Raw genomic sequence first — 15888 nt, 5'->3', positions numbered from 1 at the left:
AGCAACTTATTAATGACAAAATATATCTATATTGTAGTCCGTACGAGTATGTCCATGATTGGTTGGCATAATGTAGCTCCGACCAGAAAAGAATTAGGTAGAATGGTAGTATGACAAATTGAGATACATAACCACGTTCTTCATGGATGAGATGGAATGATTGCTATTAAAATATGTATGTACTAATTTTCCAATGATTAACATGTTGCTTCTTTTAAATGAGCCTAGATAATGAAATGTTTTCCAATGAAGTAGCCATTATCGTTCTAATGAAACTGCAGTTCGCCGGCCGACCAGGAATGAGCTTCTTAAGGAATTGCTTTGTTTCAAATTCAATTTAAAGTAATTTGCATCTCTATGTTGAAATTTATTGAAACATCAATCCCAAGAAGGAAATGCATTGAAATAACAATTTTGCACGTTTTACGCTATTTTCACCTCAATTTTTAATTGAGTCAGCATTTTCATTTAATTGGCCTAATCAACATTAAATTATGTTTAAACCACAAAAATAAAATGTGCATGTTTATTTATTTTTTAATATATTTCACGACTTACTTTTCGACTTCGAGCGAACATTTAAAAGCGCTTGGATATCTTTCGTGGTAAATGTTGGCTGCTGCGATCCTCTTCCTAATGTCAAAGGGCGAATCGTATTGTGGAGTGTGTGGCATTTGTCTTCATATGTTTCTGATGTGTCGTCGCGTTCCATGCTGGTGTCAGGTGAACTGGTCGCTGAGCCAGGCACTCGGCCAAGTCTTGCATGCCTTTCGTCAGCTCTGCACGATCCGGCATAATGGAAATCATTCCGAATACGAACATGTTAAGTAGGCCATGAGGTCAAAGTGCGTGGTCGCACACTCCTGTCACCTTGCGCTCGCAGTGATATAAAAATGAGGGTGGCGACACTGTCCTTTAAGAAGCAAATTACTAGCTTCAATTGATTTATTTCATCACCTGCTAATTCAGCAGTAAACGTAGTGCAAGAAGTGAAGAGCGTGTAGTGGTAATAAAAATTATTTTGGGATGAGGTCATGGAAAGAAGAAAGTTTTGGGAGACTCAAACACGCTCTGTTGATGACGGGCCATCGTGGCCATGTTCCCTCTCCCTATTGGGTCACCCCTAATTTCAGAGAATGAGATGGCGTCTCAGGAGGAAATTACTTTAAAATAATGTGCTTGTTTGATCAAATTTGGCATTCTAATGGAAATCTTTCCTATTTTACGATAATACTGCGTGAGGAATTGGTATTTTGCTGCTGTTTGATGCAATCGTTCACAGTTCAATCACCACGCTTATAAAATTTAAAGCAAAGTATTATGTGTCATTGTTTTGTGTTTTATTACGCATGTAGGTTCAAGGTAAAGTGATTCAGGTTGCTGAAAGACCTTTGGCTGTATCTTACACCCGTCATGTTTCCTATGAAAGTGGAGCATGTATGAACTCATGCTTTCCATTCCCGCTGCCATTATGTTTTTCTGCGCTCCCTTCGAGTGTCCCAAACACAAATCCAGGCATTTGCTCGAGACCTCCAGTTAAACCAAAGTCGCCCACATGATTTTCTGGTTACCAGCACTTCCTGGTTGAAACCCTCAGGTCTTCCTTGAATATGTGAATTTCTCCGTAGGATAACTTACCGAATGATATGCATCCTTACGTATCAAGGCGATCATCGATTTGAGCACTTAGGTTTTTCTTTCTCCTGGGGTGGGGGGGTGGGATTTCGTCCGTCCCTCACATCTTCCCTTCCTTCCCGAAGGTGTCGGAGCTGTTCTCGTCTCTGCTGCGCGGCACCCGGCTCGTGCCGTCCGACTTAGCGGCGGGCCTCATCCTCCTCCGCATCCGGGAGAAGCGGGAGAGGATGCTGCGCCGGCGGGCGGGGGAAGAGGTGGCGGATGAGGTGAGGTGCATCCCCAACGCCTCGCCACCGCCCCTCGACGCCACCTTGGCGCTAACTCCCGACGCCAAGGACCAGCGCCCGCCCGAATGGATGAAGCTGGACGCCCGGGTCGCCCGCTACCTCCGGTTCGCGCAGGGTGCCTACGGCTGGCCGTACCTCATGTACCTCCACTGCATCACTGGCATCTGCAGACTGATGCCCAAGACCGTTTGCTGCGTCTGTCTCAGGTGAGACTTTCTGTTCATTTGACCGTAATTAGCACTTTGTTATCTCATTTTAGTAGATGTGAGTCCCGGTTTTTGATTTCTCTATGAGGTCCAGTCTGTAGTCTTTAGATAAGAAAGACTACCAACTGGATTCCTGATTCATATCCAGATATTACCTCTGGTCTCCCCCAGCTGAAATAAAGCTATGTGATTTTATGGATACCAGACCTTCATTTGGGAAGCTTCACCTCCGAAATGTTTTACATAGAGAACCCTAGTTTACCATTAATTTCTTAGAAATAATAGTGTGGCAGTTTCCTGTTGCATTCCACACCGGCAGAAAGATGCCCAACTTAGTTCAGCCGTCCATTCTGGTCAGGCGGTGTTTGTAGCCACTATTATAAGAATAAGATGCGGTGATGTAGTTACTAAGGTAAACTTTGCTCCTAATCTTGAACCTTACTGGTAAAGGTGGCCCTACCAGGACATTATGCTCCCGCTGTGATTGCTCTCATGGTCGTTGTAGCTACTGGCTCCCACATCACGACAAGGTAGTGACCCTCAGTTACCACCTTGCCGTGGTCTTGGTGACTCTTATGATTAAAATTGCGGGAAAGTACGAAACCGAGAGAATGGCTCAGGATAGGAAGATAGCGTAAGGGAAGATAGGAAGTCAACCATGAGAAAACTTGACAAAAAGCGGAACAGCCGATGATTAGACCTTCTCAGAGACCCGCATTTGGAACAAGGGAAGGAACTCCCTCCTCCCATCTGTTTTGTATGAATTTCTCATGCCTCAGACTTTATTATTTGCCGTACTCTGCCCTCACATAACAGTAAGACACTAAGCTTGAATATGTAGTTAGATTCATTAGCATTTTGTTGGGCACAAAGAAGCATTTGGCCGCTGTGGTATTCATATTTATCCATCGTTTTTCCCCTGGGTTTCCAAGATGACGAACAAACGCTGGTATCGTATTTTTTATCACTAGCAAGTCCCTACCATATGTAATTAATGAATATATCCTTCGTATATTTCCATAATCCTCATTTTCTGTCACTTCTGCCAGAAATTTGGCAACTTGTGGTAAAGCCTTTCGCTCTTTCAAAATTAACTTAAATTCCATAAAATTTAACTGTGATCACTTTATTCATTGTTTCGCATATTTTCCCATTAATCATTCATCCACCCATTTCGTTGCTATGCTCCCCCCTAAGGTGCCTTCCACTGACCAGTTCAATTTGTTGCACTGTTTGCACTGTGTCCATTTCATCACTTTAATTTGCATAGCATAATGGTTTTATGATATTTTATACTTCTGCATATTGCCTACCTACCAAATATAACCAAGTGTGCAATGACAAGCAGTACACAAAGCCTCAGCAATAATTATTATTAGGAAATGAAATACAACATTAAAGACAAAAGGAATTCAGTTCACCTAAGACGTATATGTACTTTGGAATTCACCCACATCACATCTTCACGTGTGTGTGTAAAACCACATGCTTTCCAGGATGCCCTTACTTATTTCTGTATAGAGTCTGAAGTATTAGTCTGGAAATCAGATTAGCCCAACCATCAACCAAACTAGATAGCTAAACTTAACTTGTTGTAAAAAAATTGGAAACATTAAAGACTGTTATCATACATTTCATTGTAAATAATGAAGGTAGTAACTGTGGTAACTTCTGAACTTTCCCCCTCCCCCATTCAAAAAAATTTGTGAAATATTTTTCAAGATAACTAAAGGCATCTGTAATGCTCCCAAATGTGGACCTGAAATCTCTTTTGTATGCCAGCCACAGCTTACATTTTTTCTTCAGATTCCCCTTCACTAACCAAAAAATCCTGGTAGCCATCAACTGCCTTTCATTTTGTTCAGCTACCTTGACAATCAACCATGCAGAGTTAAGTTTTGAATGGAATCTGAATACTAGTTGCATATACTATTGAACTGATTCTAAATGATACATACCTCATTTACCTTATACCACTGATTTCTTTTACCATTCATTTTACCCATTTCCCACCTTTTTAATATATTACTGGCTTTATTCTCCCATCCCATCATCCATCATTTTTTCTTCACTCTTTTGATTGTATTTAATCATATTCCAATTCAAATCTCAATTAACCCCATTTCTGTCATTCACGATTCTCAGGGTCCAAGTTTCTGAGGCAGGAAAGATTATTTTTCATATCCAACACTTTATGTAACTTTTTTACTTGACTACTCAAACAAGCCTGCCATTATTTTTGCACTTTTATGCCAATACTTTACATGTACTTACCAGTGTAGTTTTATTTCCCAATTTCCTTACACTTATTTTTTTCTAAAATAATACCAAGGTATTTGCTTTTCCATCTCCTCTGATTTTCATTGTATTTTAGGCTTTAATTTAGAAAATCTGTTATTTTTAATGCTACTCTATGACAATTAATGGCATCCATCTCCATGATACTCAATAAAAAATTTTTAATCATAAATTTTCATCTAATTAATATTCATTACTCACTCATATTATGAAAAAAATAATAGAAAATAAACGAATCAGAGCATAATTAGTATTTATATTTAATAAGTTGTAAAATTAATAAATTTATATTCAAACTGAAAGTAATGCCTACTTAAGGTAGTCTTTCCAAAAAAGGGGCCTGAAATGACAATTCTACCTGCGCTGACTGGATGTATATCATTTCCTGATTATAGGAGGTCAAAAGCAAGGAAAGTTGATGATGATAATTGCTGCCTTTGTGGAATGGCTGCCCTTAAGGTTATTACCAAAACTGCTGAAGAAGACGTTTTGTATGCTTCTTTTCAAAATGGATATTATCAGGTACAGTAACTTTCCATAAAATATCCCTTGTCCATAATTATTCTTCTTGTTTTGTGGTGCCCGGCTAACAATTTTTTAATTTGTGAAATAAAGTATTGAATATTCCATAATCATGGATGAATAGGTCAAAAATAATAATTTCTGAAAATAAATTTTAGACCTTTTAGATGAATATCTGATTTTTGGTTATTATGTTCACACTAACTTCACATAGGTGCCTGCATTTTAGATGTGTGGTGAATTTGGTTTCAAGAATATTGATCACTGAAAATATTGCAGATTTTTTGCTTTACATTTAGGCTTTTTGGTTTTTTATAAAAGTGTTGGTTCTATTAGATGAAATGATACATATTTCACCAGAAAATATCATTAAATTTCCATTCTGTTTCTAATAAGGTGTATTGTCTATTCATTCCTTAGGCCCCTTTTGTGGTGCTCCTTGACCACAAAACTAATGCTGTGGTGATCGCAATCCGTGGCTCCATCACTGTTAGGGACATCTTTACTGATTTTTGTGCAGCATCAACTGATTTTTGCTGTCCTGATCTTCCTCCAGGAAGTGCAGTATGTATAAATACGCTCTAATTTTTACTTACTAAATAGTTTCCATTTGTTATGCATGATTATTAAAAGGCTACAATTAGTTTTATCAGTTCATAATTAATACTATGCCTACAGGACCTACATACACTATGTATAAGTGCATATTTATGCATGTGTATAAATATATATACATACATATATATATATATATATATATATATATATATATATATATATATATATATATATATTTATATACAGATATAAGGAAAAGGGATAGGAACACACATAAAGGACGAACACAATAAAGGTGAGGAAGGCGGAATCGAACGGATCACAAAGTAAAAATATTTCCTTGACCGGGATTCGAACACCGGATCTTTCCACTTGCCGGGGGGATGCTCTTAACCACTTGAGCTATCGAGGAAATATATATATATAGGTCGGTTTGGTAGGTGAATGAAGATTTCATTCACCAGTAAGTCCGACGGTGTGTGAAATTCACACAAATAAGGGCACAGGGGCCAGTCCTTCCAGAATGGTTTAAAAATCGACATTTGTGTTTTTATATATTTTTGTGTCTTTAAAGAGCGTTCCATTTCAAAGATATATATATATATATATATATATATATATATATATATATATATATATATATATATACACATATATATACACACATATATATACACATATATATATATATACATATATATACACACACATATATATATATAGTAGTAGTTTTGAGGGGAGGCGACCGACAGCTAAGGTCATTTGCGCCATAGGGGATGGACAGGAAAGGATGAAGGGTGGAGAGAAACCCGGCATCGGCATTAGCCTACTCTTTACGAAAGGCGCCAAGGGGTCCGCGGCTTAACGTCCCATCCGACGGACGGCGTACTCACTCAAAGTGCCCTCCACAAAGCACCTCAAGTAGGGATCGAGATACCTCTGAAAAATATTCAACACCGCCGGGATTTGAACCCGCGCCCTCAGGGTGGGAAGCCAGTACGTTAGCCCCCGCACCATCTCGATCCCCCATATATATATATATACATATATATATACACATATATATATATACATATATATGTGTGTGTGTGTGAGTATATATACATATTCACTCATAAGTTAAACACTATATACTTTTTCGGCTATAACATTTACAAATATATTCCGTGGATCAACAAGTTGATTTTTTAATATTTGTATGCAAAGTTTTAGTTAATATTCAAGCATACAGTTTGATTTTGTTTTCTTTTCGTCATGTACAGGCTCACAAAGGCATGCTTCAAACAGCTCGATTTGTGAAAGAGAGAGTAGAGGAGAGTGGTGCTCTGAAACGAGCCTTTGATTCTTATCCACACTACAATCTTGTAGTGACAGGTTAGTATCTATGAAAATATTATTAGTAAATGCTAAATCCCAATTATGGACTATGATTCTATTAGCCATCATGTAGACATGAAAGTGCTAATATATTATGTTTATACTCTGCTTTATTTGTACTATACATTGAAAATGCAATAAAATATTTTGAAGGCAAGGAAAGTTCAATAAAATTTAATTGTCCGCAATTATAAGCATTCTCAAGTGTTTTTTCAAGCCTGCAACATCAATATTTTGGAATGGAGAATGCTGACAAAGGGCATGATTTATCTTTTTGTTTAGTGCCATAGTATCTGTGGTTTTCTCTCCTTTAGAGTGACAATTGTCATTTCATGTGGTTATCATTGCGAAAATGCTATCACTCAATGCCCAAAGCCAATCTTATTCATTTCAATAGAATTGCTTCAAAAAAATGTGGAACGATTATCAGATTTAAAATGCATTTTATTATGCACCTAAAGTTGGGAAGGTATCTTGTAATTATGATTAATGAAATATTACTATTTCCATAGGAATGAGGACAAAGTATTAAATCACATGCCATATAAGGATTTTACTTTTTTCTATAAGCTACACCCCTGTGTACTGGGTGTTGCTCATAACAAATGATTTATAGTGTTTCAAAATGATTGAGATTTATTTGAAATGAAGATGAATGAAAATGCCTCATCTAGTTATGTTAAACTTTTTATAACTTGCTTACCTAAAATCTACTGGATAAAACTTACTCTAGATGCATAATCAGTTTGCTTAGTTGATCCTACCTATAACTATGAGTAATTAGGGGATAATCTTAGGTGTACAGTTATATAGAAAAATAGGTGATATCATATACCTGGTTGTTTCTGAAATTAAAATTCTTTCCTCATTCATTACTTGCCATCCATGTCTTCACAAATGTAAATTTAAATATTTGGGGACAAATATTTTATTATATAAGTTCTCTTGGTGTATTTCCCATGGTGGAAGGTACTAGTGTGTTACCACCGTCAAATATTCATCATTAGGTCTATGCCTGATCTCCTTGAATCAAACCAGCTCACATCCCAAGAAAAGTTCAAGCCCCGAAAACACTTCTTGGTCAGGTCACCTGATTATGTTCACAATGATATTTTTGTCTCATGCTGTACTGGCGACTTGCAATTTTTTTATAGGACTCTCCTTTTGTATATTATTTACAAGCTATAGACCTTTGAGCTATAATGTTATAGTTGTATTTTTACAATTTCACCATATGTTGCTAGCATCAGCATTTCTAACCTATTTTTTATGAATTATGTTTGATGAATTAGCTAATATCCCACTGGAAATTATCATCCCTTGCTAACTGAAGTTACCTAATTGAATAAGACTTATACATATATATAATAAGTTAATGTCATAGTAACATCATTGGTAAAAGTTCTGAAAATTACTAACTTACCTAATACACATATAGATGAATTTATTACTCTATATTGCACCAATAATTGTATGGCCAAGCTCATTAATCCTATTAGTCTAAATGATGCATTCTTCTGTTCATTTTTTTCCCACCTTAGGTCATAGCCTGGGTGCAGGTGTATCAGTGCTGTTAGCAATGCTAATGAGAGCCACATATCCTGATCTCCGCTGTTATTCATTTTCTCCACCAGGTAAGATCAACTCCATATGTATGATACTTATTGAGTCAAATTAAAATGTAAGTTTTTGAGTTAGCTCAATTATCTTACCTAACAAAGAATAGATATTCTTTTGTGGAAACTGATCTGATTTAAACTTTCAGTCGTGTGTGTAACATATTGATACTTTCCAGCTGGCTTATTGACTCGTGAAGCAGCACGCTTCACAGAACGATTTGTACTCTCCATTGGTCTGGGTCATGATCTGGTCATGCGTCTAGGTGTGGATACCATTGAAAATCTACGAACTAGATTGTTGGACACATTATATAAATGCGCCTTACCTAAGGTGAGAATGAATGAAAATTAACCCTTTTTAATCTTTGAATTTTCAGGTTGATAAAAATTCAAAGTATCCATGGCAGTCAGTTAAAATCAGAAAAACATATTTTTTCTGTACATGTATGAAAATAACAGATATTAATGCCTAATATAATAACAATAACACCTACCTATGACTATTATTTCTATAAAAGTAATATCTAGTATCAGTTTTCCAATAGTGTTGATTGTACTTAAATTTAATTAACAACCAATCATAGACCATTTGGGATGTGCTTAATTTATCTTATTTGGCAGGGGATAGTTGATGTCTAATTTTTCTCTATATTAATGCTTAACAACAACAACATATTGATTATATAGTAGAGAGTAGCATACTGGTAAAATAGATGCTCAATAATTTGGTACTACTACTTTTTAATATAAAACCACTCATTGATTTATAGAGGTAGCCATAGATTTACTCTAAAAGACTTTCCTGTTACAGTACCGCATAATCCTGAGTGGTGTTATATATACATTCATGGGCATCCCGTCTAAGGCACTTAGAGATGCCGTCTGGAAGCTGGATCAAGAAACAGAAGACAAAATGACAGCAGAAAAGACAGTCATGGAAGCTATTCCGGGGAAACATATTCCTTTTCCTTGTTTATATGGTCCCCCAATCTCACCTGTAAGCATAACCTCATCAAATGTAAAATGAATCTAACTTGTAAAAATCTAATGTAATAATGATGCTCATGGTCAATTCTCATTTCCTGAACTCATTTAATTTACTAGAATACCTAAAATATGTACTTCATATTTGGTTTTAACTAGCAAGAAGTAGCTACCATTTCTTTGAAGAAATAAACAATCTCAATCTCTTGATTTTCACTTGTGTATTTGTATATAATCGCCGTAAGAAAGTTTTAATAGATTGTATTCATCAAGGGAATATTATTAAATATTTTTTATATCAAAAAAATAAAAAGTCAGCCAGTTCAACTAGTTATCTAACAGAGGAAGTCATTTTATGTCAAGTAAGCCACTTTCTGGCTCTAATTATTAGGAAGTGACCTTAATTTACAAAGTGATCATAATTTTCTCATATTTGCCCATGCAGGAAGCATCCGTCCTTGACCGGGATATAGGAAAAAGGCGCTTTTCCAATCAGCGATTGTATTCTCCTGGGCGAATCTTGCATCTGATGTACAAAAAGAGAAGTAAGGAGGAAAAGATATCTGGAAGGTGAGAATATATGGTCTTTTAAAGGTATGAAATGGCTATAATTAAAATTAAATGTAATCTTATTCGGCATATGCCATGCAGACCAATATAACCACCGTTCATGATGGATAAGTAAAGTGAGAAGAGTTGAATCAAAAGTTTAAATAAATTACAAATAAACTCTAGAATTTTTTATTAGTTAATATCGTGATATAGAAAATAATTAGACCTATTTTGAAATGTTGATATTAAGACAGTAGTGAATGCTTAGAACAAAATGTTTTTTGGATTTGCATTACTAAACACTTAATTGCTCTAATGTTGATAATATATTCTTTCAATTACTTCTGATGAAATTTCATCAATTAATTTTTGGTCTCATGATGACAGTACTTCCAGCTGAAAAAAAATTATTACTGTATGTACATGCATAAGCTCAGATGAATTGGCCTCATATAATTGTAACTTCACATCAATGTTTTTTTTCACTTACTCTTTCTTGATATCTCAGTTTAAGAATATAGTGTATGGGCAAATGCAAAAAAAATTAATTTTCTCAACAATATTTAATTTTATAAAATCCTCTATTCACTCGTTAGTGAAAGTTGAGATCCAAAAAATAATGGTGTCCTTCAGAATGTGTCCTTTTGACATCAAAAGTGATGGTGAGGGTGAGAATGCTCTTCTTAGTAGTAGTCAAGTAGTTCATCAAGATAGATGGGTTTATATTTTGATAAAAATAATTATTAAGATTCTTAATAATTCATGAAATTTAGTGTTTTACTGGTTTCTTGCCCATTATTTCAAACAAGGTAACTAACTTAAAATCATAAAATTCAAGTCAAATTATATCAACTCAATCAAAAAAACACAATACAAACTAGCAAACAAGTGAAAAATTTTGCATCTGTGACATCAAGTTGAGGTATGAAGCTGAAAATAAGTTATCTCTGGCTCCATGGTGAAGCATGTATTTAATAGAAATTTCCATTTGTGCCTTCCTGTCACACCCATTTGGTCTTTAGCACAGGCCTTTCTAGTAATATTTCCAACTGCCTTATAGTTTTCAGTGGAATGCCAGTTAATAGGGCTTTCCATAGAGAGTTTCTCTAGAAAAAATAAGTTTCTCTAATTATATTTGTATGTAATTTTTTTCCAAGGAAAAATGACAAAGATAGCATAATCATGAAAATATTGCACCTAAATGGGCAGAAATTAAAATGATTGAATACATAGTTCTCTCCATTTTCGTTCTCATGCCTTTTATTGCTTTCCTAGTCAAACAAAATCAAAAAGGATTTCAGCACAGCTGAATTCCATCTAAAGCAATTATTTGTACTAGCGTTAATTTTCATGTGTCAAAATAATCACACAAAGGTAAAATGTTTTTTAACATATTTTAAAATCAATCACCATAGAGCCAAAAATAATAACCCTAACATATGCATTCAAGATATTAGTAAAGTTATATAAATTCTTTGCAAATATTCAATCATATAATAAAATATATCATTGACAAAAGGCATCTATCACAGCCTTTTTAGGAGTCCATGGTTTATTTCTCTTAGTAATAGTGAAACTTAAAACTGCTGAACATGGACGAATACTAGCTTAGTGAAATTAACTCATATGGATAAAATATTAATTTGTTTTTATAGCTGTCATTGATTTATTGGTATGATTGTTTTCAACATCCAATTACATGAAGCATTCCATTTTTTGTTATTATTTTGCAAAAGTAAACTATTTATTGCTCAATTAGTAAAAGGAATAGTTATAGTTATGTATCCCTATAAAAGACAAAGAAGTAAAAGTTTTAACTCTTTTAACTGAGAAAATTTTTGCTCGAAAGTGAAAAATAAAAGATTTAGAGACAAGAAGTGATCAATGGAATAAATAAATTGTTTTCCATATTTTTTATCCAAATCTGAAGTTGATATTAAATGTGATATTTAATAAAAAAAACAAGAAAAACCGTAAAAATGAAAAAGAAAGCTTAATTGCCCTCATTGCTAATAAATAATCTTTTCATGGCATGTAATTTTGTTGGATATTTTTAATGGCTCAATGCTGAATTCCCATGAACGTGAAGGAAATTTGATACAAATGATATGCCTCTGATTGATAATGGCAGAAACAAAATATTTGAAGAAGTTGACCCATTCCATGTTCATCCATCATTGATAATCAAAATTGGCTCTGAATTAAATGAATTTTGCTATCATAAAGTGAAGCAGTGTATTCTGAGTTACATTAATTGTCTATGTTTTTCGTTTAGCTTTTTCACCTTCAACATGACGAACGCAAATAATTTATGTTATTCTCGAATGAAAATAATACTAATTGAATTTCGGTTAACTTTCTGCAATATACATTTCATCTGTAAGGTATAACTATTGCTTAAATTTCGTATATAAACATAGGTGAATCCATCTTTTCTTGAAAGTCTTGTTTTGCTTTTTATACCATAGCATTGACCAATAATTAATTATCTAGAGAAAACCATTAGTTCAAATTTATGCCCATGGATATTCATTTTGTAGATATCTGGAAGTAACACTGACTTTCAGTTGAGATTGCCCAATAAAGATATGGATTATGATAAAAGTGGTGCGTATTTAAGGATGAATGAGAAACTTATGATTTCCTCTGACGCTATCGCGACATTAAAGAGAAGGTCACACAAACGTCTTAACTCAAAATTTGAACGAAATTGGTCTCGCTTTGAACTTATCTTTGGGACTTAAATGCAAATCCACGATCAACGATGTTCCGTTGGGAAGACAAACTTTTACTTTTAAATATTCATTTTGGAGGCGCTCTAAACCTCTCAACTTTCACTTACCGTATCCCTCGATGGAGAGAAAACTTCGGTGACCTTGGGGGCCTGTTATTCCGCGCGGGTCAAAGTACGATGCCCTGTGAATTAGGCGCCAGCGGAACAGTTCTCAACCCGTCCGTGAGCACATCAATGCCGAATTTCTTCTGACTCATTTATTAATCAAGTGCCAGCTATTATGAATGACAAACGAAAAGCGTCACTCTTCTAGCTTAAAGGCCATCTAGTGGATATTTCAGAACGAATTATGCTACACTAGAAGTTTCGAACAGATTGGCGAAAATTCTCATTAAAAAAATGAAAGCCTCTGTAACTAATGCGTTTGATATCCAAAGTCCTCGAGGAAAGCCTTAGGACACCCGAAGTTTCATCCAATCTTCGTAATTACAAGGGCAATCAGGAAAATTCTTCCGTTTTTAGTCTGGGTAGACTGGAAACGGAAGAAGGCACCATTTTGTCCGAAATTACCGTCGGGCTGATTATCACGATTGCTGTAGTGCTAAATTGCTAGTTTTATTGGAGAGGCAAGAAACACTGCACGAATACATTTGAAACCCAAACACGTGATAAATACATGTATGTTACGTAAAAGATGGTGGCTGTCATAATGCGAGAGAAAGAAAAAAATACGGTTAACACTTCCAATCAATAATATGTAATTTATGTGATTCAAGACTCGCTAAAAATAATTAAAAGCATTAGAAAAAATCAGCATCTTATTATGAAGCATGGGATAGAACGTAGAAAATTAACACAAACAATTTAAGTTTTAAAATAGAAAAATATGCATTGATATCCAAAGAAAATTTTCTGCCAATGTGGGAAATTATTGGCCATGCAGAATTTTATTATAAGGGAGATATTTTTTATTGTTTTTAATTTTGCAAAATATACGTAAATATAACATTTGTTTCCTTTTGAGAATTATTGTTGTTGTAATCTGTAAATCGTGCTACTAAGGAATCGAAGCAGCCAGAGAGGTAATCTATTATTTTATCATGCAAAAATTACAACTAAATTAGTAATTGGTTTGTCACGGCTACCTTGGTTACGATGGAGCTCATTTCATATTTTAATTGAAATGCTGAACTTGTGATTTACCACAATTTTCGGCAATTAACTTTCATGCGATGGGTCTGTAGTGAATTTTAATCAAAGTACCATGTTTCTGTGAAAAACATTTTAAAATGCATTGAGTTTCATAAATGCTAATGAACTGAACAGCTTTGGTAAATATGAAAATTCCTGTGTACCATAAGGAAAATTTGCTTTTGCTCACCTTTTTCTTGACTACTAGGGAATATAATGGGTTTAAGTAAAGTGTGGATATTTATTCTAAAGTATACTTATTTTCTAAAGAAACTTGGTGTTTGACGCAACCATAGCGTCAGTAGCCCCCTCCTCAAACAATACGCAAAGTTCCAAAGCAGTGCGATGCGAGCTGTGAGCACTAAAACAAAAGGCCAAGCCTACTCCGAGCGAAAATTTTGTTGCCGTCGATTCATTTGATCACCACATGTCAGTGCATGTATTGAATAATAGGACCCGTTTTGAAGGTTCTTCGACTGGCCGTTTCGAACCTCGAGGTGCTCCTGTGAAAGCCGTGAAATATCTTTGCATGACGAACATTGTTACCAAATACAATACCAATTTTACATTACTTATATTTTAAAAGCCTATTCTTCAATGATGTTATCTCAGTGCTTTTAAGTCTGCCCGTCCTTCCATCGTTGGCCTTCCCGTAATGAGAACGGTGATGAGAAGGTTTGTGAAATGGCATGAGGGCTACGGCGACCTTACAAACCCGGAAGAGCAAAAGTAATACCTCCACTAATTATGGAATAAGAAAAGAAAACATCAAAATATGACCATAGAATCTACTTTGTTATATGGAAAACGTTCCTAATAACACCGTAGCAATTTCATGGGCCTTTACGTAAATGAAGGGCATAAGGCATTGAAAATTTTAAATTTTGAAACTTCCACGTTTAAATGTACAAATTGACTGGAAAACTGTTTAATAGAGAATTTAATTGTAAGAGGGTCTCAAATAACAGCGTTGCCAATCCCTCGTTCTGCTGCGAAGCTGTATACGATTTGGGTCATAAACCCTCATTTTTTTCATGAAATTTAGGGCCAAAGGACCGGCTTTGGTTATTACCGGGTTTGATTTCAAATGCTTTAGTTCAGGATTCAGGCCTCCCAATGTTCTGTATATAAAAATGTTTGCTGTTTGCAATGCAGGACCAGAATAATGATGGTCTCCTTTTATATTCTTATTAAATTTCTTAAAATTATTTCTCGAAAAATTTTCCCCTCGCTATTAAAAGTCCCACACTGATCGTATTCTAGGACAGAGCAAAAATATTCATGAGTGACACCATCAGCCAAAACGTGTTGTAGCAGTCATATTAGCTTGCGGACCAATCAGAAAAATCCATTGGATCTTATGAAGCGAATTTTTCTTTTTGCTTTAAGTTTCATAGCCATAGACGTGGAGAATGTTTTTTGGAAATACTCCCGACGGCTGAGGTCATGCCATCGCTAACTCGGTACGGGGGAAGTTCATAAAAACATAATATTTGTGCCTCATTCCAATACACTGCAGGGAAAGTTTTCCAAACTAATTATCAAACTAACCGGTTCGGCTTCTCGTTTCATGTCCTCGCTGTAATTCCTAACGATAAGGGGAAATAAGAGTCGGTGGCGTAGGCCATACATGCATCTACGAAGTTAAACACGTCTCCACTGGAGTGGGCTTCATCTCAGTGAGCATTTGATAAAAAAAAGAAATTTAGATCATACGATTTTGTGGTTGTGCTTCAACTCGTTTGGGAAGTTTTCAGGTTTGTCACGTACGGGAGACATTTTCTGCGCTACATTTCCCTTTCGTTGCGGTAAACTTCTCCAGGAGGAGCGAGGTCTTTCTCCCTCGCTTACGTACTGCGACGAGGAGGAACCTCGGAGCGCCAAAATGCTCGACTCGTAGGAAATAAGCGAAAGCCTTCATAAAC

General features: G+C 35.4%; 1 protein-coding gene across 1 annotated transcript in view; it reads left to right on the top strand.

Moving 5' to 3' along the window:
* LOC139694527 (diacylglycerol lipase-beta-like) overlaps window positions 1–15888 on the top strand; it is a 211106-nt gene that overhangs the window by 182225 nt on the left and 12993 nt on the right. The window contains exons 6-13 of the mRNA XM_071593054.1: window positions 1761–2128; window positions 4822–4948; window positions 5369–5512; window positions 6769–6880; window positions 8425–8517; window positions 8679–8833; window positions 9314–9499; window positions 9932–10056. Coding sequence (XP_071449155.1) covers window positions 1761–2128; window positions 4822–4948; window positions 5369–5512; window positions 6769–6880; window positions 8425–8517; window positions 8679–8833; window positions 9314–9499; window positions 9932–10056 — 1310 coding nt within the window. The remainder of the gene's footprint in view (window positions 1–1760; window positions 2129–4821; window positions 4949–5368; window positions 5513–6768; window positions 6881–8424; window positions 8518–8678; window positions 8834–9313; window positions 9500–9931; window positions 10057–15888) is intronic.

This window comes from Hetaerina americana, unplaced genomic scaffold, assembly GCF_022747635.1.
Source record: "Hetaerina americana unplaced genomic scaffold, ioHetAmer1.1.p SCAF_1, whole genome shotgun sequence".
Lineage (NCBI taxonomy): Eukaryota > Metazoa > Arthropoda > Insecta > Odonata > Calopterygidae > Hetaerina > Hetaerina americana.
The sequence above is the reverse complement of the archived record's forward strand: the minus strand, read 5'-3'. Positions and strand labels throughout refer to the sequence as shown.